This window comes from Porcisia hertigi, chromosome 25, assembly GCF_017918235.1.
Source record: "Porcisia hertigi strain C119 chromosome 25, whole genome shotgun sequence".
NCBI classification, from domain to species: Eukaryota; Euglenozoa; class Kinetoplastea; order Trypanosomatida; family Trypanosomatidae; genus Porcisia; species Porcisia hertigi.
This window is the reverse complement of record NC_090584.1, coordinates 474,738-497,448: the sequence shown is the minus strand read 5'-3', so window position 1 is coordinate 497,448 and position 22,711 is coordinate 474,738. Positions and strand designations below refer to the sequence as shown.

Genomic DNA, 22,711 nt, shown 5'->3' with positions numbered 1-22,711 from the left:
AGTGGCAGAACACCGCTGGAAACACCGGCTCTGCTTTGGCAGCACATCGGATTTCGAGACCGCTTGCTTTCCCTTGACAGTTTCTGTTGAGAAACTGCCCGCGCGCGCTCACATGTGCACCGGCTCTTTGCATCTCAGCTGCTGCCTTTCGTGGGTATTGCCAGACCTGTGAGAATGGCGGGGCTAGTCTTTGTGCTCGATCTGCGTGCGTCACGACTCTAGTTCTCCATGTTTTTCTCCCCTTCCCTTCCTCCTCTCCCCCCCTCACACACACACACACACACACACACACATCTTTTTTTTTTTTACTCTTCTTCCCGGTTTTATAATTTGTATCCAACGTACAATAAGTGTAATACACGCACACGGCGCCTGCTGTGGTCGCCTCCGCGTATGTTTGATAGCCGATCACCCTACCGACTCCACAGATCTTTCTCGATATTTGTTTGTGCGTCGATACGCTCATGACGATGCTCCCCTGCCCTCTCTTGCCGTCTTTCCAGGTGACGCTGCTGCCTGAGCAGCCTTTGGCACAAGAGCATCAGGTACCGGCAAAGGTGAACTCTGCGCTTTCAACACCGTCGCTGTCATCGTCCCCAGCCGCATCTATACAGATGCACAATCAGGCATCCGCCAAAGCCATGTTGCACGCTATCCTCGACATGGCAGCAGACTGTACGACCCCACAGCGTCGCTTTAGCGGCTACTCGCCTGAGGCGGTCTTGCGCAGTGTACGAGCCCTTGTAGATGACGGCCTCGGCGCGTCATTGGTGGAGGAGCTGCGAAGCGCCTCGCGAGCGTATGCACAGCGCTGCGTGACGGTGCTGGCGGCGCAGCTACAGCAGCTGCCGCCGATCACTGGCAGCGGGGAAAGAGTGACCAACAGCGATACGAAGGACGACGAGGAAGTCGGTGCGCTGTTGTCACAGGCGACGTTGGGGTCGGTTCAAATTTTATCGCAGCTCGTTAGTTACTGGGACCGGCTGCAACAGGGTTTGGTGGAGTTGTCGTATGTGTGGGTCTACGCAGATCAGTGGTGCTCAGCGCAAATAGGTAACGCACTACCGCGCTCCCTTTCCGCCGCTGCAACCCAAGAGGTTTGTGAGGTTCTCAGAGGTGACCCTGAGTTCTGTGAGACGGCGCTCGAAGGGTACGTGGCTGTGCTGAAGGCCGAGCTAGCGGCAGACACGGAGGAGCTTCTCTCGGCGTGCCGCTCCGCGCGCGCGTCTCATGCGACGGAGATTCTGGACAAGCACATTGTAGCTTCTCCCGCAAGTGCGATACCGTCCAAATATATGACACCTCAGCTAGCCAGTGTTGATTCCGCTTCGCTTGCAGTCCTGACGTGTCCGCCGTCTCTCACCTCACTTGACAAGCCACTTCGACAGCGTCTGTTGCGCCTCTTCACTCAGCTGACCCTCGCCACCCAGAACTACGCAAAACTGGTGGAACCAACCGTGGTGAGTGTCGTGCGCAGCCACTACGAGAGAGTCGCGCACCGCTTGTGGGGGGATGATATCGACGCGGGTTTTTTTTTCCTTTTCTGTGACGCCGCTGTCAAGCATATCGGGTCAATGTCGGCGACTCTGCTCCACGTTGGCATTACTCCGATGCTGGTGGGGGCGATTCAGAGTTCCGTGATCAGCAGAGTGGGCAGCGAGGTCCTCAAGCGTGACTTTGTTTTTCTCGTGGAGCAGCAGGCGTACGACTCGCTGCGCCTGGCATGGCGGCTTCTGTCTGCCAGTGAGGGGGTGCGTAGCTCTCCGATTGTCGCTGGGCTTTTTCACGAGTACTTGATTGACTGTGGCCAACAGATCATGGAGGAGCTAGTACCGTTTTCGACCAAGGTCACGCCGGCTGCGGCTCAGGTGGCCGCGCGTGAGCGGCCGTTCCTGGGCGTGCGGCACTTGCTAGGCTTGTTAGAGCACGGCAGCTGCATTGTCACGAAGTGCTTTGCGGAGTGCGAGAAGGATTTCAAAGTGGCGCTGCACGAAGACCTTCAGACGATTCTTGAGGCGTATCCGCAAGCTTTCTCGGAGCAACTCGCCGCCTACCACGACGCGATCATGAGGGAAGTCGGTGCGGGGCGCCTGCCGGTTGGTCCCTCGAAATCAGCAGCTTTGGTGGCGGTCGAGGGCGAGAGTGACGATGTTGATGACAAAGGGGACGGGCTGTCGTTGCCGTTGCGCCGGCGCCGCGTCGAGGGGGCGTTGCCGTCATTGCAGCCACGGGTTTTGGCGCCTTCGCTCCTCCTCGACAGGGCCGAGGAGGACGCAAAAACTTCTTTGGGTAAGGATGAACTGACGACTCAGGTGGTAGATGGCCCCGTGAGAGGCGACATTCTCATGGGCGCAGCCGCACTGCGTCATGCCCCACCGCTTCCGGCGGAGGTGGAGGAGGCGACCTCGGTGTTGCGCCGCATCGCATACATTTACTCTTACCACCCTAAGAAGAGCCTCTTCGAGGCGGCCTACTGGCGCGACTTCGCCAAGCGCTGCCTGCATGCGCACCGCAGGCTGAACAGTACGGCAGAGAACGCGTTTATATGCTTCCTGCGCGACATCTGTGGCCTTTCTTTCACTGCCAAGTTTGAGGGCATGTTGACTGACCTCACCTCGTCCACGGAGCTGACAGCCCAGTATAAGACTTGGGCGCAGGAGCAGGAGGAGTCGCAGCAGCAGCAGCAGCAGTTCCATGAGGACGGCGCTGATGCCGTGACTGTAGGCTCACGCGTGTCGGAAACAAAAGCCCTTGATGCACATCTGTTCATCCTGACGCAGAGCTACTGGCCCGAGTACTCACCAATGCCCATCAACCTTTACATTCCACCTGCCGTGCAAGCCCTTACGCACAAGGTCGAAAAATTCTACACTTCCCGGTTCCCGAATCGCCATCTCAAATGGCAACACCCTCTGAGCAACGCGACGCTGCTTACGCGACTGACACCGCAGAGCTCCTTGCTGATGCTCACTGGTACATACACGCAGTGTATACTTTTGATGCAGCTGGATGCGCTCTACGACCGCGGCGTCACCTCTGTTACACTCAAGGCGCTTTGCGACGCTGTTGGCATCGACATGTCGAACACGGAGTCGTTGTGCTCGCTCCAAGGGCTGTGCCACCCACGCTTTCGCCTTGTCCTACGCGAGGCAGCTGCCGCCGGTGTGCAGCAAACATCGGCAGAACCAGACTATGCGGACGACGCGAACGATACAAGAACTGAGGAGGCGTCTGCGCCGCCACCATCCACCTTGTTTGGCAGCACCACGAGTGGCCCTCTGGGCCACACGCTTGTCTCCTCAGATGTACTGCGGCTAAATCTGAGCTTTACGTCCGCCACCAGCAAAGTGTTGATTCCACATCAAGCGCGTCTGCGTACCGTATCGCTTGCCGACCTCGACAACCCCAATCGGGTCGGGCGCACTGCGGACAACGGGAGTCATCTGATCGAGGTGGCTATCGTGAGTTGCCTGAAGGCGCAACGTACCATAAACCACGCAGCTTTGGTGAGCGCTGTAGCAGAGCGGGTCCCGTTTCCCGTGACCACCGCGGCACTGAAAAAGGCCATCGACAAAATGATTGAGCGCGGTTTTGTGGTGCGTAGGGGCGGCAACACATACGTCTACTCGGCATAGCCCCCCCAAGTTTTTCTTCGCTAGCATTGCGGAGGCTTCTGTGCCTTCTTGTGGATGCGTAGGTGTCGTGGAGGATAGGCGTTGGTGGTGGTCTCTGCCGATGCGGTGGACATTTGGCTGTTATGGTGGTGTACGTACTTTCTAGTACCGGTCGTCAGCCCCAGTAAGAGAAAGGATCAGATTATGTGGGGGAGCTTTAAAGAAGCAAAGGTGTCACACACCGGCCACCTCTATCTCCTGTATGCGTGTGCGCGTGTGTGGGAGACGGGAGCAGTGCTGGGAGAGCTTAGGTGAGGCGAGCCCCAGGGCTTTTTCATAGCCCGCTGTCCCCCACTGAATCCGGTGGGCTGGCGTTGGATGGGAGGAGAGAGAGTGCGATTGTTCGGCGCCGATCATGGTGCTCGTGTGTCATGCACACACTATCTTGCACATAGCGCGTGTGAGACCACCTTGGAAAAAAATATATGCAACTGTATATATCGCTTTTCATTTGCTTTCGCTAGGCATTGCGGAGAGCACAACTCTCACCTCGACACTCTCTCGCGCGCGTGTGTGTGTGTGGGCTCTATACAGTATGGTGTGTACCGTGTGGTCGCGGTACATTTATCTGGCTGACTGAGCATCTGATGGTCTTGCCAAATCATCCCTTTCCTTTTCGTCTTTGTCCGTCTCTCACGTACAAATACCGACCCACATATGCAGCTGCTGTACACACCCACACACACACACACACTCACACACGTATATATATATATATATATATATTTGTATATGTCTACAAACACAACCGCCCTTTCCCTTCATTCAAGGTTTTGTTACGGGCGACGCACTTTGTTCCTGTCTTCTTCAGTGTTTCTCAGAAGCTGCACTGGGGGCGGCCACTAAGACACATCCATACTCGCATTCATATTCGTCTCTTCACGCTCTCCTCTCCTTTCTTTTCCGTGGTTTTGAGCCACCCACGCTCTGGATCTGTCCCCCCCCCTCCCTCAACCCTACACCCACTCGAGTATCCCCCTTTCCCCCGCACCTGCCCTTTCTCCCACCCGGTGATCCGCGCTTGACGAGACGCTCTTATTCCACCTTAAAAAACGCAAAAAAATTACTCAGAGGAAACACACTCATCTCGTTTCGTGTGTGTGTTGTTGCGCGTGTGCGTGCAGCAGATTGCGGTCACACCAGCGTGGATGCCCCCATCCCCGTTTTAACCCCCCTCTCCCCCTCACACACATACACACACACACACACCAGGAGACGAAGAACAGTACCGGCCAACACCGTCCCGTGCAATTATTACGAGCAGCTTCAGATATCGAGCGCAACGACAAACAACAAGAGGAAAATGTGGTCAGCGCTTTCGCAGGACTTCTCGGACCTCACTGAGGTGCTCAAGTCTGAGTCAGCCGGGCTTATGGGCTACCTTGAACACATGGCCTCCAATGCCGTTGGCGGCAGCAGCGGCCTCTACGCAGGCGACGAGTTTCTCGGTGGGACTTTCAGGGACATGCCGATACCAAGCGATCTTCTACAGCGCTTGCAGGGTTCGGAGGCGACATACACTACGCCCATTGGGGCAGAGGAGGAGGAGGAGGAGGCGGCGTTCGCTTCGTGGGTAAAGTCCAGCCCGCTGAGCAGTGCGAAGGTGCGTAGTCGCCAACCCGAAAAGGTACCAGGCACGCTCGCCAGCAAGTCAGAGAGTGATTCGACCTCTAAAACACCGGAGCAGTCCCCGCCGCGTGTTGCATCGTCGAGCCGCCGCTCTGCTGAATCCCTTAACGAGCTGGTTCATGAGGCACGCCAGCGGCTGTTGTGCAACAGTAAGCTGGTCTTGGAGCAGTATCTCTGTCTCGTGGGTGACACCGTGGGTTCGAGTACCAGCATCTCCGCTTCACCAGCAACGCCGCACGGGCGGCAACGGCAGACAGACGCGGCTTCCGCTGCGAAGCTCGGGGAAGGCGAGGACAGTGTCGCCGTGTCGGCTGAGACTCCCACGGAGCGGCTACCCGTCTCCCCTCGTTCCGGGCCTCAGGTATCCGCATCCGGCCGCATAAGCGCAGACGATTTCTTTGACCGCTACTTTTTCCGCTTGATGCAGCTCCGTCTATCGCACTCGCAGGGCCTTTGCGAGGCCCTGAAGAAGGGGGAAGCCGAAGACACATTAGCAGCGTCAACGCCGTTGTCCTCGTTTACTCCTCCAACACAGTCGCCATCGTCGTCGTCGCGTGCGCTGACGAGGGATGATGTGAATCAGCAGAGCCCCGATGCCGACGACTTCGTCTCTGTTCCGTTGTTTGCAAGGCGCGTGATAACGGCGGCCAGCGGTTTTGTGGCAAAGATTGACAACGCACTGAACAACGTCGTGGTGGGGGACACGTCACGCGTTAGCAGTGCTGACGGCGAGGTGGCAGATGAGCTCGACGAGGACGCCGCCAACGTGGAACCGAAGGACCTAGTACACTACCGCAGTCCGAGGCGGCAGATCGCTGATCTCGAGTTGGTGGTGCAAGAGCTGCAGGAGGCACTTCGTCAGGAGCGGCACCGTGTTGCGCAGCTCACGCGTGTGTTGGAGGAAAAGGGGATCGAGGTCCCAGCAGTACTCACAATGCCGTCGCCACCTTCCGCTGCTGAGTCCTCAGCGAAGAAAGGGGTCGTGGGCTTGGAGACAGTGTTGACGCCTGTACGCTACACCGATGTTTATCCTGCCGCCCCCGCTGGTGCTGCGGCCGCTGTATCGTTTGTCAGAGATGCGTCAGCCGCTACGCCGCTTACGGACACCGCTTTGGCCATTCCTCTGAACAACCAGAAAACTTATCGTGCCTTGCCTTCTTCTAAAAGCATCAGCGGGGACGTGCTCTCCACTGTGACAGAGGAGGAGGATGCCTGGGTGAACATCAACTCAGGCACTGAGTAAAGAAAGAGGCCTTGGGTGCCAAAGCACTACCCGAGATTAGGGCATACATGCGTGTGTGTGTGTGTGTGTGGCTGGGTGGGTGTCCACCACCTATGCATGCGGTCACGTCGCTCATACTGAGACCATACCAGGTAGGAGTTGCCGGGCCAATGCGACCGGTTACACAAGTGCAGAGACACGTGTACATGTATGTGTTTTGCCTCCCCCCCCTCCCTCCCCCTCCCCCCTCCCCCCAAAGAGATACACAAGGGATCATATAGTGAAAGAGGGGATGGGTAGGTGAATAGAGATCACGCTGCCGGGAAGGGAGAGGGGGGGGGGGAGGGGAACGCGGCCTTTTTCTGGGGAGAAGAGTGTGGCCATGCGACACAGACATGGGCAAGTACGGGACCTGGTGTGGCTTCCACTGGACTTAATCTTGACCACCATATTTCGACCGCTCTCGCCATTGGAAGTCACCACACCCCGCTACGTCATAAGAAGGACTTCACTGGGAGGAGGTCGGAGGAGGAGGGCGGGGGGGGCAATACAGAGGATATTCTTCTTCACAGGGGCCGGCACTCTCTTTTGCCGGTCATGCGAGAATAAAGGGCGTACATATGAAGAGCCGGAAGGGTGGTGAGACCGTGTCGCCGGCAGTATTCAAAGGTGTGTTGTAATATTTGTTTATAGGCATGTACATCTGTATGTGTATATATATTTATATTTTATTTTTTGTACTATGTGGGGTGTGTTGCCTCTGTAGAGAATGTTGTGGCTTTTGTTTTTGCTGCTGTGTTGGACAACTTTGCCCATTTGTCCCCCCAATGAAAAACCGTTCTTCCCTCTTGCTTGTTTCACTTTCATGAACGCCAAGCTGGTCAGCCCCGCGGATGTGTGTGTGTGTGTGTGCTTTTGAATCTCTCTCTCTGTGTTGAGTGCCAGCGTCCTATTTGTAAAACACACAAAAACAAATGCTTTGTACATGTCCATCGCCCCTGAGATGTCTCTCGTTGTTGCCCTTGTCCCTGTCGCTCTCCCCCGTCCTCCCCGTTTCCCGTACCTGCGAGTCTCTTTTGGCCATTTTTGTACGCCTCATCGTCATGGGTGAGCCTTTTTTCCTTCTCTTTTCTCCCTTGTGCGTGCCCAACTTTAGTTTTCGTGTCTTGTTTTGCTTTCTGCTGTTTTTTATCGGTTGCTGCCGTTGAGTGTTCAGCGTCCAGAGATCAGACAAGGACTATCGTGGCAGCGTGGAGGGTATTGGTGGTGGTGGTGGTGGTGGGGACTGCGGTTGAGGTTTATGTGGGATGGGGAGGGGTAGCTGCCAACGGGGTGGGAGGGTTGGAGGAGGGGGGGGGGAAGACGATAACAACAACAACAAAACATTTGACACCAGCCATTCGTTTTTGATTACGGAAATCGAAAGAATCGACCGCATAGAAAATAATAATAAAAAGGAGAGATCGAGGGGCAGACGTGTGTACACACGTCTTCACGAGTCGCTGAAAAAAAAAACAGCTCTCGCGTTATTAGAGCACCGGGCCAGTGCTTCTCTCAAGGATCGGGTGGGGTGGCAACTGATACAACCTGTGGGAGCAGTGTTCACGACTTGGTCGAAACGGTTGGATGGCGTGCTCAGCAACGTCTCACCCCCCCTTACACAGACAGACACGCACACATCGTCACTCTAGTGCGTGCCGTTAGTTGACTAAGCTGCAGACGCACTGTTACACTGACGTGCCACTTTTTTGCCTCTTCACTTGTACCCCTTTTCTTTCCTTTCCAATCCGTGTGTATCTCACTGCACTTCTTCCCTCTCCTCACACACACACACAAGAGAAAATACACACAAAACAGACGACAAAAATAGGACGGGGTGTTATACGCCCACCCGCCCTGTTTTTTTTTTCTCATCCCGCATCGTAACTTTTTATTTGTGTGTGGGCCCCTTTCTCATCTGTTGTTTTATCGCTCCATCCTCCCCCCCCCCTCCTCCCCCCCTTCCTCTTCTGTCTTCCCACACCTCCCTCTCTTCTCTTTGCTTGTGTCTGTGTGATCACGACTCCTCTCTTACCCCCCCTCCCTCGTTTCCATCGATTTTTTCGTAGGGAGGGATCTGCCGCGGTCTCATCTTGTTTTACCTACTCTTTGTGTGTGTGTGTGTTTGCGTGCGTTTGCTTTGCATCCCTCGCAGTCATTCAACCCCTCACTGCACTCACTCGACATGTTGCTGTGCAAGCAACCTGGTGACACCGGCATCTACGCAACCGCTACGTCGAGTCAGGTGCGTCTGTACTACGTTCTCGACCGTGTTTTCCCCCTCGTCTCGGACGGAGCGGCGGCAGCGGAGGCGGCTGGTGTCCTGGGGAATGGTTCGTGTGGCTCTGTCGGGGGCATCGATACCTCCACAACTCCCGAGCCTCTCGCAGACACTTCGCCGGAATTACTGCCGTATGTTACTGGTGCTCCGGCCTGTGTGCCACGCGAATACTTGCGCACGCTGTGCCGTCTCTCCCCTTTCTGTGGTGGCGGTGGTGGTGGTGGGTCCAGTTCGGTGACAGCTGCGACGGTTTGCGGCACTGGTGGACGGACCGCTCGGTACAGCGGTGGCGAGCCTCCCGCTTCGCTAGCCACGTCAGCATCACAGGGATGTTTTTCGCCCCTCCTTCGCACTGGTGCGAGATACGCGGCGTCGGCCTCTGATGATGGGCCGCCGCCGCAACGTCCTAGCCGGGACGCCGACCCGACGTATCGCTGGGGCACCTCGCTCACCCCCTTTCATACAGTCCCATGTGGGGCCAATGCCGGCAACGGTACTGGCGAGGTGCGGCTCTTCAGTTCGCGTGGTGGCACGAACACACCACCACATGAGTGGGCGACACCACTGTTACCCACTGCCAGGTCTACCCCAATCTTTGCCGAGGAGAATGGCCTGGGTCAGTCCTCTGTTCACACGGCCGGGGACCTTGCGGTGGGGTATGGTGGGGGGTACTATGCCGCTGACCCACTGTCGCCAGCTAGGCGCGCTGGTGGTGGCGCTGCCCACGCCAGCAGCACCACCTCGGCCGCTGCTTTTTCAACTGTTCCCACAGCCCTCTCCCTCAGCTGCGCCACAGACCGCCTCCTGTTCTTCGTGGCAAACGCCGAGGGGCTTAGCTGGGTTGGCCGCAGCGATGCCACAACATTGTCTCCTCTGCGAGTCTCTACGTCGCTGCAGATGCGACGGCACAGCGCTGGCAGATACGGTAGACCAGTGAGTGGTGGTGACTGCACGGTCGCGTCATCGACACCGCGTCTGCCGCGGCCCTTTTCCGCAATTTTTAGTGCGCCCATGAACACAAGTCTCCCCACGCAACATTACGCAAGCAGTGCGCGAGCGGCCACACCTCCAAACATGGTACGGGAGGACGACTCACGGCAGAACGCCGCGCTGGTGTCAGATGAAGACGGAGCTGATGACGACGGCGGCGCTGGTGGGGGGGGAAAGAAGAGCAGCCGGCATCGCGACAGTTCAGCGGGCGTTGCTGGTCCATCCTTTCTCGGCGGGCTTCATGTGGACAGCGGCGGGACATTGTCGGCAATGGCAGGTTCCCCGATCCGTAAAGCGGCCTTTCGTCACGACTGCATCGTCACCGCATCCGGGTGGGATCCGCGCAACTCAGCCATACTCGCCCTTGGCCGGCAGAGCGGCGCTGTGCAGCTTCTGGACGTTGAGTACATGGTAGGCTCAGTGGACCGCGAGTGCTGCAGTTCCACCACGACGAGCCGTGGCACAAGTGACTACAGAACTGCAGAGCTCTTTTCGGCGCGCGCTGCAGGCGGCACCAGCGCAGGGCCCAGCACGCTCGGTGCTAACCGTGTGGTGGGTGGCCCCCACCTCGTGTCATACGCTGGTGCAGACCATCTTAGCTACAGTGTGGTTCAGCAAAGGCAAATGCTAGGCCCTGTGACGGCTCTGGATTGGATGCCGCAGTCTCACCTGACTGTTGTGGCCGCACGGCGTCACGATGGGCTTGGCTTTTACGCACAGCTCCTTGATCTGCGAGCGTCCCATGATGGCGTCACGTATCTCGGGGCGCCGCCCGAGGTGTTCGGCGTTCTCGTTCACACACGAACAACAGACGGCAATGCTCCACGTGTCCTCTGTAGTGCTGAACAAGTGGCGTGTCACCCCTCGCAGCGGTATGTCGCCACAGCGGGTGCATCGCGAATGCGGGATATCGTGCAGCTTTGGGATGTGCGCATGGCAACACGGCCGGTGGCGTGTCAGGTGTACATGCGTAAAGGGTACACTTCCCTATGCTGGAACGCGAAAGAGGCAGGTGTGGTGCTTGCCACGACGCGTGACGGCGGTCTGCGTGCGCATACCTTCGAAGAGCTTACCACGGCACGCACCTCTTCAGGCCTTCCGGTTGTCGTGACGTCACAGCACCTCGGCGGCACAGCTAGTCTTCATCAGAGTCCGAGAGGCTTTGGCTCGGGTGGTACCGGTGGAGGTCGCGGCACTGGTCGCGGTCACCGGCGTCGCGCGCCCAGCGGCGGACCACTCCTGCACCACCAGCCGACGAGCGGTGGGGAGCAGGAAGGAGATCGATGGGGCGTCAACAACGGCAACCTGGTGCACAGCGGCTGCAGTGGGACGGAGGATGACTTCTTCGACGACTCCTGCAGCTTTCGCTCCGGCTTCTCCGGTGACGGCGCCGGAGGCGCCATGCTTCTCACCGACGGAGGCAACGCTGTGGGGCACGGCAATGTAAAGGCACAGTCCGCGCTAAAGTGCCAGCTCCCGTCTCGCGTGCCTGCTGCAGCAGTAGGATGGGTATGCCACCCGCTTTCAGAACCCGCGAAGGTCAGCGCTGCAGGCGGTATCCCTGGCCGCGGGCCGGGGCGTAGCCGCACTGGAGGCGTGATGACCGCGTCTGGACCTCACCACCCAGAGTACTTGAACATAACACAGAGCGCTACGACCGGCCCTCTTCCTAGAGATGACCATGGTGGCGACTGGGACGGTGATGATGTGATGGCACGTGGCTGCCGCACAGACCTTCCACAACTCCTACTGCTTAATGCTGAGAACGGGGAGCTGTACACGCAGGTGTACAATCCAGGTGGCAGCACTGTTACGAGTCTCAGCAGCGGCACGGCCCTCGTCGCCGCCGGCCCCAACGCGTTCCTAACACAGGCTTCTACAGCGTACAAAACTGCGAGCTATGTGCATGAGGAGGCCGTGTTGGATCGGCTGGAGCGTCAAGCCGCGGCCGCAGTTGTCGTTGCCCCCGTCATTGCCGCGGTCGACGCAGCTTCTGGTATGACAGCATCTTGCGTCTTCACTCCCGTGGCTTCTATGCCTGAATCCAACGGGGGCAAAGGCCTCATCGGAGGACGAAGAAGCCCTTCTGGCATGACAACAGTTGTCTCTTCTGCGAAGAGACCCACGGTCTCAACCGCCGGCGTCGCTGATGGGGCGCAGTCGTCACACACTGGTAGGTCTTCCACTGGAGGTGGCGGGGTCGGTGCGGTGGCTGCGGCTGCCGGCGGTGGTGCAGCGCCACTGGCCAGACTAAAAGGGTGTCCCGTTGACTTCATTGGCCTTGGCTTCCTCGACGAGGTGGAGGAGGAGGAGGAGGAGGAGCGGGACACGCTACCGGCAAATGCTGCTGCTGCAGCCAGCAGTGATTACGAGCACCTCATTGGCACTGACCCCAACGCAAACGGGCAGCAGTCCCGGTTCGGTGTTACTTCCTCTTTGAATCATCGTTTGCAGGGTATTGCAGCTCAGGGGACGGCTGCGGCAGGCGTAAGTGATGACGCGGCGAGCGCAGGCAGTCTGTGCGCTGGAATCAGTTTGGGAGCTGAGGCGGCTCTGCTAGGGACGAGGGGCGCAGCGGCGCCGAAGGGTGTGCGTCGTAGCGGCACCTTCCGACGTCAGGAGGAGTCACTTGACACTCTCGCTCCCTTGCGAACGCCTTTCGGTGCGTCGCCGCATGGCCCGTGCGCCTCTGCCGCGTCGATGAAGCAACAGCACACGGTTGCCGCATCCGCAGCTGGCCGGGGTACACCTAAATCAACGGCAGCAGCGGTACCTGTTCCCCAAGAGCTGAGCTTTTGTGAGTTCCATCGTATCGATCGTACGCAGCATCTCTGGTGGCGACTGCGCAGCGGTTTCGCTTGTGATCCATTGCATAATTTGGTCGTCCTCCTGCGCGAGGGCGTAGATCGAGAGGCGTATGCCACTTTCCTTTACGGTTGTTGTGCTGCCCAGCTTCTCTTCCCTAATTCTGTGGTGGTGTCGCCCGAGTCGCGCACCACTGGCTCCGCTGCGCGGCCAGCAGCAGCATCCCCTTCTTTGGTTCTTGGCCTGAAGCAGGCTGTGCCGGGGTTGCTTGAGTTGTTGGTATCGGAGCGGGATTTGCGGCAACAGCTGGGGTTGAGCGACACCCGCCTCTCCTCGGACTTTCAGCTTGGTGAACACCACCAGCATCTCGCAGCAGCCAGTGAGACCGCTGTGGCGCCGCTCTCCGCCTCTCCGAGCGGACATGGGATCGTCGGTCCCGTTGGGGCCCTCGGACTGCGGTCTCCTCTCCTGGCGAGCCTATCAAGCTCAGTGGAGATGCACGGGCGACCACCCGGGTTTCCACTGGATCCGTTCAGTGCCGCTGCGGCGGGCATACGTGGTTCTCTGTCACAGCGGGCAGTACACTTGGCGGGTCCCGCCATCAACGTTGGAGTGAACCGCGCTGCGCCGTCGAGTGTCGCAGGGGATGCCGCCCGCCCCGGGACGGCTGGTGGTTCTGCAGGGTACGGCGTGGCCCACCGCCCGGCCTACCCCATAGCAATCGGCATGCTGCGGGAGCTCGTGCTGCAGTCCATGGGTTGGATAGCTCCGCCTGCAGCGTTTCTTGTTGATCAATTGGCTGGGCAAGCTGTTGAGGCTGGGGGGGCTCGTGTTACGGCGGCACCAGAAGCAGCCGGTGTGGCAGAGGCGACTAAGTCGTCTCCTGTGCTCCGTCCCGGCCACCCGAGTCACCCGGCGGAGCGGTTCTTCGTTCAGGGAGACGGGATAGGCCAGCACAGCCTGCAGGAGGCGCTGGAGCGGCGCGTAGCCGTACTCGTGTTGCTGGATCGTCTCGACGAGGCGGCCGAGTTGCTCGCGCTGTACGGGACCCACAACCCACAGTACCCCAGTATCGCCCTGACTCTATCTGCGGGCCGTGCCTGTCAGACGACGCTAATGAACTTGGCGGGAGCTGATTCTTCTGGTGTGACCTTTTGGATTCATTTGATGCTCACATACGGAGAGCTCTTGATGTGTCAGCAGCCTTCTCGCACGACGGCAGCATGGACCAGGTCTTCGCCTGGGGATGCTGCGGGATTGGAACGCCCCCCTGACGGCGCCGCGTCGAACGTGACAAGAAGAAGCGGTGCGGCGAGGGAGCCGGTCAGTCGTTTTGATGACCACTTTACGCTACCGCAACAGAAGGATGTTGTGCTACGCTTGCTGGGGAGGTACCCGCGCCTGGTCCTCTCCGACAAGGTGGCCCTGGCCACGGCTCTCTTGTTGCCCTCGCATTACCACAGCGGTCATCTCACCAATTTGACTGAGGTCCTCCAGATTTTGGTGGACCAGCAGTATAGCGGCTACTCTGCCGTGGCCACTGCCAGTAGAGGAGGTCAAGAGGCTGTTGTCGATAGGACGCACGGGGCGGCGCTCTCACTGCCATCGCTACCCAGGGTTGGTGCACCCCAAGAGCGACGTGTAGATGCCAAGCGTACATTACCGGCCAGTATGCTTTCACCCTCCGTGCAGAGCTCTTCTGTATCTGCTGTCGCGTCACCAGGGTCTTTCGGCAACCGTTTCCCAAGCCCGCCTAGCGGTCCTGCGGCGTTCGGCAGCGTTGACTCCCACGACAGCAATCCTAGTGAAATTTTTGTTTTGTCTGCGGCGGCATCCACCGCATCGGCGGGTACATTTGCCCCCATCTGGGGATGTTCTCTGCTGCTCGTGACGGTTGTAGGAGGGGCCAGCACTGACAGTGGTGCACTGCAGCGCTATGTGGACGAGACTGGTGATCTGCAAACGTCTCTGAGCTACGCGGTGGTATTTGGCAATATACTATCGTCTTCTGTCTGCACGTGGCGTGATGCGTACCGGCGCCTGCTCAACGATCAGGGGCTTTCCATGTGGCGCAGTCACCACGATCTACAAATCGTGAAGCTTCTCCATGCCCGTGAGGAAGCAGGCAATCGCGGGGGTGGCGGCACTGCTTCCGGGGGAAGTGCCATGCACAGCGGTGGAATAATGATTGTTCCAGGTGGCGCCGTACCTGGCGGAGGTGGTGCTCGTGAAGCCGCCGCCGGCACTCCTGCAGGTGGTCATGGAGCGGCTCTCCCGGGTACTGGCGCGCCTCTGACGAAGGGATTTCCTGGCGCGTTGGGGTCACTTGGAGGCGAACTCGGCGCGGCGCCCGGGTCTTCCTCTGCTGCGGCGATGATGTCGACACAAACGGCCATGATGATGGAGCGCACGCTGAGTCGATTCGCACAGACTACTGCGACTACGGCAACGGACCGCGAGCGTTCGTTGCGCGAGGTAGCCACCACTGCCGGTGGGGCCAGCATAGGAGTCCACGAAACGCATCACCGAGCGGTGGAGCTGCGGTGCAACTGCGGTCAAGCGATGCATGCAACAGCGCGGAGCAAGAGCTCCATTTCATCCATGACGTCGACCAACATGATCCGAAAGCAGCTCATCCCGTGCGGCAACCCAGAGTGTCGACAGTGGCAGACGCCGATGTGCACCGTGTGCGGTGAACGCATGGAGCACCGCGCAACAGAGTTGCCCCCGGGGCGCTTCTTCGGGTGGTGCAGCGTGTGTCTGCATGGAGGCCACTGGTGCCACCTGCGGGAGTGGTTCAGCAAGCACACAAAATGCCCCGTTGAGAACTGCCCCTGCCACTGCTGCGACAGCGCTCATCTCTCGTAGTTGTGGAGGCTGCTGTCCTCGCTGCTATTGCCGCAGCCTTTCTCTTTTTCTTACCCCCACCGTCGTCCCATTCTTTCCCCCAGTCCATTCCTTTTTGGATGCCCCCCCCACCCCCTCCCCCCTCAACGACTCACTCGGGGCAACTCTCCGTGCGATACCTGATTGTAGAGGGGGTGGGGGGCAGCGAGTCCATCACCCACACACACACACACCTAACAACCAACATTGTATGGGATGACTTGGAACGGCTGCACAGAAGAACCACACTGGCACCGGACGTCCATCTCTTCTTCACTTCCGTGTGAACCTTTCCATTCCCCCTTTCATTGCCACGCCCCCTCAGCACACATGTATCGCGCGTCTGCGTCTGCGTGTGTGTGTGTGTGTGTGTGTGTGTCCTCTTTATTTTTTTTTCCCTCCCTCCCCCCTCCTTCCCCCTCTCTCTATCTTACACCGCCCACTCACTGCATCCCATGGATAATCTCTACACGCATTCAAAACTGTGCGCCTCACATCTCTCGGCATCCAGCCAGCTGCGCGTGATCTACCCGTTCCCATTGCCACATCTACAGTAGCTGCAACAGCAAGAGGGGCGGCGGTGGTGGCGGAGGGGGAGAGGGGACTCGACCACAAACAATCCGCTCACGTCTATACTCACGCGCGACGGGCAGATACATTACTGCATCTATGACTGAGCGAGAGGCCCCCTCTCCCCCCCCCCCCCACATACATACACACACACATTCTCCCCTTCTTTACCCTCCAGGGGCCGCCCAAGGCACATCGCCGCGTTCATCTCTTCGTATCACATTTCTTTCTTCTCCATAACCTTTTCATTGTTCCGTCGGTGGCCATCGCCATCTCTCCTCCTCCTCCTCCTCCTTCGCCCCCTTACATAGATACACCATCTTCACTTCCTCCAGAACTCGTTCCATGAAGTACTTCTCGTGTCAGCCGGACTCCCACAACGCGTTTGGGTCGTTGACAAACGGTGTGCTGACATACTTCAAGGTGGACTGCGCCCGCTACGGACGCGTGGAGGAGAGCGGTATCGGCGCTGCGGCAGAACCACCCACTCATTTGAAGGAGGAAGGCGCGTCTCTGAAGGGTGGCACAGCTCCGCAGCGGCTCGGTCAGCGTTTTTTTTCCCCGGCTTCCTTTTCGACCAACCACGGCGCAGAGCACAGTGCCGCTCCGCACGACGTGCAGTTCACTACTGCCACGCGCATACACACCCAGTCCACCCTGACACTACCGAATATTTTTCAGACAACGCAATGCTGTTTTAGCATGGCCAATCGGACCTTCTTTGGCACTGACATGGCCTTCATCGGCGCTGCCAATGGCTTGTTGGCCCTCGCCGTGCTTCAGGAGGATTTACTGTTGTATGTCAAAGGAAAAGACCCAACGAGCCTCCGTGAGCAAATGCAGCGCAGACAGGGCGAGTTGTTCTCTAGCCCGGGTCATTGTTCTGCTTCGTTGGCGCCGGCGGCCGACTCCACAAACCGCATGCCCGCCTTTCGGCCTCCCTCGCCGTCATCCATGGTTATGGGGCTGCCAACTTTATCGCAAGGTGGGGGCGGGGACATCTCCTCCTCCTCCCTCATGGGCAGTCCCACCATAGCGGTGATGCCCGGGAGAACGCCCCTATCGTCTCGGGGGTTGGGAACGTCCTCCGATGTAGCCCGGCCAATTTCGTCGTCGTCGCACAGAGGCGAAGGGGAGACCGATGGACTGTATCGCAGAGACGCTCCTTCCACCATTACCTGGATGCGTGACAGACCACTCGTGTTGGTGGGCTATACCTCAGGATGTGTGGAGTGGTACGAGGTTTCCATCTCCGCAGCACGCCGACAGGAGCTACTTGACCCAGCTACAAAGATCCCGTACGGCGCGTCGGTAGCGCCTAGCGCGTTCACGCATCAGAACCTGAACCGCGACTCCTGCTCCAACCGCGTTGCCCGTGTCGCCGTGGGAGGTCAGAAGGGCGGTATGAGGGTCGAGCTGGTCGCTTCATGCGCCTTGGCGGAGGCCGGCGCCCTGGTCTCCAGCGACTACTTCCCCGCCAATGGTATGGTAGTTGTTGGGAGCGAGCGCGGCATCCTCTTCCTGTTCGACACCAACCAGCTGGAGGCACCGCTCTGCGAGTTGCGGCTGAATACGCTGAACGTATCTTTTCTCTACTGCCACCCCTTTCTGCCGATTGTGGGGATCCTGTCGCAATCTGTCTGGACTGGTGCGGAGGAGCTGAGGAGTTTGACCGCAGCCGCGGCGGAGCAGCGGAGACATGGGAACAGCCCAACCTTGCACTCCGCCGACAGCTACAGTAGTATCGTGGCGAGGTCATTGGCAGGCCGGGTGGATGGTGACATGGGTGCTTGCGTAGGAGGATCGAAGTGCGATGTCACGAGCGACAAGCGGGGGGGCGACTCAGGCGGCAGCTGGCACAAGTGCACCCCCTTCTCTGGTGCCGCGTCAGCAGCAGCGGCAGCCCAAGGAGGGTTGAGGCAGGGCCGCCACGTGGGGTGGTGTGACGAGGCTCCTGCGTCGCCGCTGAGCGGAGGACACGTCGTTGAGGCCTTGTCGATTGATAGCGGCGCCGCTACTCCATTTCCACTCTGCAACAGCGCTGGCACCGTTCCAGAAGTCGGCTCTGTGTCGATGCTGCACTCCGGCTGCGTGCTGACGTTCGTCGAATACCGCAAAGACCCCCCGCCTCGGAAGCTGTCGCGCGCGTGGACCCGGGCCCAACCCCCACGGCTGTCGCATCGACTGACGCAGGTTCTGCAGCACAGAATGGAAGGTACTGCGGCGCGGTACGGCACACACTACACTTTCTCGTGGAAGTTCAGCTTTGATTTGGAGCTGGTCGTGGGCAACCTCGAGGAGGGGGCGCTACGCATCGTCCGCGCCGCTCGCATCATGGGCAGGGATGGGGGTACTGACGCCGGCAGTGTGGCGGGCAAAGAGGAGAGGGAGGGCACTGCAGTGGAGAGCGAGAGGACTGTGTCAGCCCCCGTTGTCCGAACCATTCCCGCCACCCAGTCGTGTGCGTACCAGGTTGTGCAAGACTACGCTGTCCGTCTCCCTTTACACTCACTTGTGAACGTAGAATACGTCTCGGCCGCCACCGTGTTGCTTAGTTCACTAGACGGCACAGCTGCGCAGACGAAAACGGAACCGGCTCCCAGGAGCACCGGTGCCAGCGGCACCACAGCCGAGCAGTCACCTCTTCAGAGAGGGATTGAGTGCGGTCAGTGGCAGGGAGCGCTGATTGGCGCTGCCGTCGACCCGCGGTGTCACCTGGGCTACTCTTTTGTTTCCCCGTGGGAGGAAAGAGCTGCTGCTGGGGTGTTGTGCCGAACAACGAACCCCATCTGGGCTGGTTTGGCTGTGGTGTCAATGCCACACAGTGGTCGACGACACGGACTCGGCTACAGCGACGGTGCTGATCACGGCGTCGGTCGGCTCGATTTCTTTGGCGCTCTCGGGGGCTGCGATGGCGCCTTGAACGCCTTGTACTCCCCGCAAGGTCCTGGGGGTGCTGGCGCTAGCCCTGGTCCAGGATGTATGCATGGGGTGTGTGCCAGCACACGCGGCACTGCCGAAAACGGCTACTGCCCACAGCTGAAGGAAAACGCACTGGCGGCGATGATGTTGCAGCCGTTCTGTAGGGATACCGGTGCGTCTGGCGGTATGCGCCATGGTGGCCGATACCCAGGAGAGAGCAACAGCAGTGGCTGCTCCCTTGGTGGTGGGGCCGTGTCCACGTCAAGCCGTTGGGTTTCCTCATCGACTACAACTTCCGTCTCCACGCAGCAGCTCCACCATCAGCGCCGGCGACGTCACTCACGGTGCCTCCGTGACCCACGTGAATCTAACAGTGCAGTCTCCAGCTACCCTGCGAGAAGCACCAAGGGCGAAGCTGCGAGCTCGGCGGTGTACACATCTGATCAGCGCGTTGACCTTCACGGTACACTTCAAATAGGGCCTGGCAATGTGTCATATGTCGTCGTCATGAACGCGGCGGGAGAGTTGGGGTCGGTTCCGATCGAGGTACGGGCTGTGACCGCGTGGCACGAGGAGGGCAGCGTATTCGTTGGTCTTGGTTCCACTCTATACGCCGCCGATTTGGTTTCTATCCAAGGCATCGAGGAGCTCATGAGGCGGCGTCACGCTGCTGGCTTCGGTCTCTCATCACTGGCCAACCTCGCCGCTGTAAAGAAGGTAGGTGGTTTCGGAAGCGAGGATGTGGCGATCCTCTTCTCCTACTTGGTTACGCTGGAGGGGGTCTCGATCGTGGGGTTGTCGGGGCCTGTGCCGTCATTGATGGAGCTGCTGCACAGCTCTCCCGGTGCCAGGCGTGGCGCCACACAGAGAGAGGCGGTAGCGAGGATGCAGGCACGTTTGGGTCCTGCGTGGCGAGCCATGATGGAGGTGTGTGTGTGCCACGAGAATCTCTGCTGCTTATTGGTGTTGCAGATGCTGCGATGGCTGCCATCGTCCCTGACTGGGGAGGTGGGACAGCCGTGGCGAAGTCTAGTGAAGTCAGTGACCCTTGTGGATGCCACACCCGTCCTTGCAGAGAACAGTACCAACGTCGATATTGAACGGGCCGTCGCGGTGGAGGTGACGCACGGGCGCTACTCCACAGCAGCGGAGGTGCTGCTCCGGTTCGCCAGCCGCTCTCCCAGCTACCGTGCCGTAGCTACCCTTCTTTGCCGTCCTGGGGAGGCGCAGCCCATGATTCGCAACAGCGACCCTCGAGTGTGCGCGTCGTTCCGTGCATCCCTCACTCCGTGGCTGCTCGTCGTCTTCCACTGCTTGTGTGGCCGCTGCGAGGAAGCGAGGCGCTACCAGCCGCATGGCGCGATGGCGGCTGGGGAGGGGGAGGGGGAGGGACGCGACGGTGCGGCCACCACACAGACGGCACTTCCCTCGTACCTCTACCGGCATTCGGCTTTACCCTTTTGGGACCGAGTTGCCTTGGCCGTGGTCATGGAGGCAGGCACACCGGCTGCCTTTAGCTACGTTATGCAGGACATCCTCATACCAGAGTCCAATCCGGTGCAGGCGTTGCTACTCCAGCATGGGATTCATCTCCGCACTCATGCCGCCATGCAGGAAATCGTCGACTCCACTGGCGACTTCCAGCTTGGCGCCTGCTTGTTTGCACGTGTTGGTGTGCTCACCACGGCTGCGGCGCTCGCCTTTCCTTTCTTGGTAGATGCTGAGGTGAGCGCCGCGGTGGCAACGGAGCGGGCGGTGGTGACCTCACCTGCTGCGCACAGTCTGCCCTTTGGGTTGGCACGCGATACCGAGTTCGCCCTTGCTTCTTCCGGCTACCCGCTCGGCTGTGGCGTCCCAGACTGCGGCTTTGGTGAGTGCGGTGACGGCAGCGACGACAAGTGCCAAACACGCGACACCGTGTACGGCTGCTCCCCGTTCTTCTACTTGCGGTCCAGCCGCTGGGGGCGCAGCTCGGATCAGCCACCTTCCGCCGCCACCGGTGATGATGAGGTCTCTCTGGAGGAGGGCGTGGCACACACGGCGCGACTCGTGCGCAATAGCGTGTTGCCGCCACCCGCACAGACTCCAGGGGAGGTGAATGGCCTCGGTAGGTGGCCCCACCCATCTGACCCGAACAGTGTCAGTAGTAGTCTTGCCCCTGGGCACCTTCCGCGCGACGCCGTCTTCTCGAATGACACAGTCGCAGGCGATTGTCATGAGGGGGTCGATGACGTCGTCAGCGCTCCGATCTGTGACGAAAGCGATGATGTGGACGCGGATGTGCCGTGGGTGTGGTGGGCGGCGGCGTACCGCTCTTTCCTCGACGACGAGCAGGCTTTTGTGCGCCGCACGACGTTCGATGTGGAATGCGGACAACTGCGTAGTTGCGCGTTTGTGGTTCGAGGTGCAGCTACTGCCACCATGGGCCTCCGCGGTAGGGACGTTACTCCCGCTTCAACTGCTGGCATCGCACGTGCTGGTGTTCACGACAGCGGGTATGCCCCCCTTCGCCGTATTAAGCCGCTAGATGTGGAGATGATGGGGCAGCATCACGCCTCTTCCCTTCCCGAGAATCCTGAGCCGATGTCAGTTGCGCCGTGGACGGCCCGTCGTGGGGCTGGTGCTGGTGCTGGTGCTGCCGCCGGCACCACGAGCGGTGGTAGTGTCCGTGTTTGGCGGCACATCCCAGCCACGGCCTCTTCGTTGCCTTTGTCTGCAACTCCGTTCTTCGCAGGTCCCTATGGTTGTGGCGCTGCAGACGTCACCTCGGTCGCCCCTCAGCACGGATCGGCCTCCATGAGGTCCCCTAAGCCGACAAACTGTGTATGTGGGGAGAGGCACACTGGAACACAGTTGATCCGCTCACTGCTCAGCCTTTGCAGCACGACGGCGACGCGGTGCTCTGTGTGCCTCGAGCCCGTGCGCCTGGGCACCAATGACGTTGCTACCGCGTTTGCCTGGTGCACCTCGTGCAGCCATGGTGGCCATGCCCACCATCTGCAGAACTGGTTCCGCACGCACCGTCGCTGTCCCGTGAATGGGTGTAGCTGCCACTGTGATGAGGACTCGAACTTGTACTGACTGTACCCCCCCCCCCCTAACAGGTGTACATCCCACATGTACACTTACGCGACACAAACAGCCCAGAGAGCCGGACACGCAGGAAGGTGGGAGGTGGGAAGTGCAGTGACTCGGGCTGCACACATTATCGGTCTCTGCATTTTGTTAGCATCGGTGGCCACCTTCGGCAAGTTGGTGTACGTCTTTTTTTTTTTTTGACACGTTTGTGACGGCAAGTGCCCCACGAACGATGTCAACCACAGTTCACTACAAGGAGGGGGAGGGAGGGAGGGAGGGAGGGGGGCGATATGTGACTGACAGCGCCAACCGTTGTCCTTGGTGGATGCCAAGATGCGTTTATCCCATCACTTGCTTCCTCTCTCTTTCCATTGTACACTTGCCTATCGTGTGAAGAAAAAAAACCGTTCAACGTCTTGACAGGACGGCCCATCACTCGACGACGGCTCCCATCTCCACTACCCGCCTTCGTACCCCTGCGAGACCCCCCCCCTTTCCCTATTCCACTCGTAGCGGCTCTGTTTCACTTCCTTTCTTTGTTTGCCTACTTGCACTCACCCACTTTTTTTTCAGGTATCCCTACTCCTACAACGCACGTGCCAGCACCGGTGCAGC

General features: G+C 59.3%; 4 protein-coding genes across 4 annotated transcripts; all 4 read left to right on the top strand.

The window, feature by feature from the left end:
• Nucleotides 1–464: 464 nt before the first annotated feature.
• JKF63_04628 (uncharacterized protein) lies at nucleotides 465–3,635 on the top strand (the record flags this gene model as incomplete). Its single annotated transcript, XM_067900609.1, has 1 exon — nucleotides 465–3,635. The coding sequence occupies one exon, from the start codon at nucleotides 465–467 to the stop codon at nucleotides 3,633–3,635; it is 3,171 nt and encodes a 1,056-aa protein (XP_067756630.1).
• A 1,342-nt stretch (nucleotides 3,636–4,977) lies between these two features.
• Nucleotides 4,978–6,546, top strand: JKF63_04627 (uncharacterized protein; the record flags this gene model as incomplete). The annotated part of the gene is made up of 1 exon (XM_067900608.1): nucleotides 4,978–6,546. One exon carries the CDS (start codon nucleotides 4,978–4,980, stop codon nucleotides 6,544–6,546), a length of 1,569 nt encoding a protein of 522 aa, XP_067756629.1.
• Nucleotides 6,547–8,749: 2,203 nt separating this feature from the next.
• Nucleotides 8,750–15,508, top strand: JKF63_04626 (uncharacterized protein; the record flags this gene model as incomplete). Its single annotated transcript, XM_067900607.1, has 1 exon — nucleotides 8,750–15,508. The coding sequence occupies one exon, from the start codon at nucleotides 8,750–8,752 to the stop codon at nucleotides 15,506–15,508; it is 6,759 nt and encodes a 2,252-aa protein (XP_067756628.1).
• Nucleotides 15,509–16,441: 933 nt separating this feature from the next.
• Nucleotides 16,442–22,099, top strand: JKF63_04625 (uncharacterized protein; the record flags this gene model as incomplete). Its single annotated transcript, XM_067900606.1, has 1 exon — nucleotides 16,442–22,099. The coding sequence occupies one exon, from the start codon at nucleotides 16,442–16,444 to the stop codon at nucleotides 22,097–22,099; it is 5,658 nt and encodes a 1,885-aa protein (XP_067756627.1).
• Between the last annotated feature and the right edge of the window lie 612 nt (nucleotides 22,100–22,711).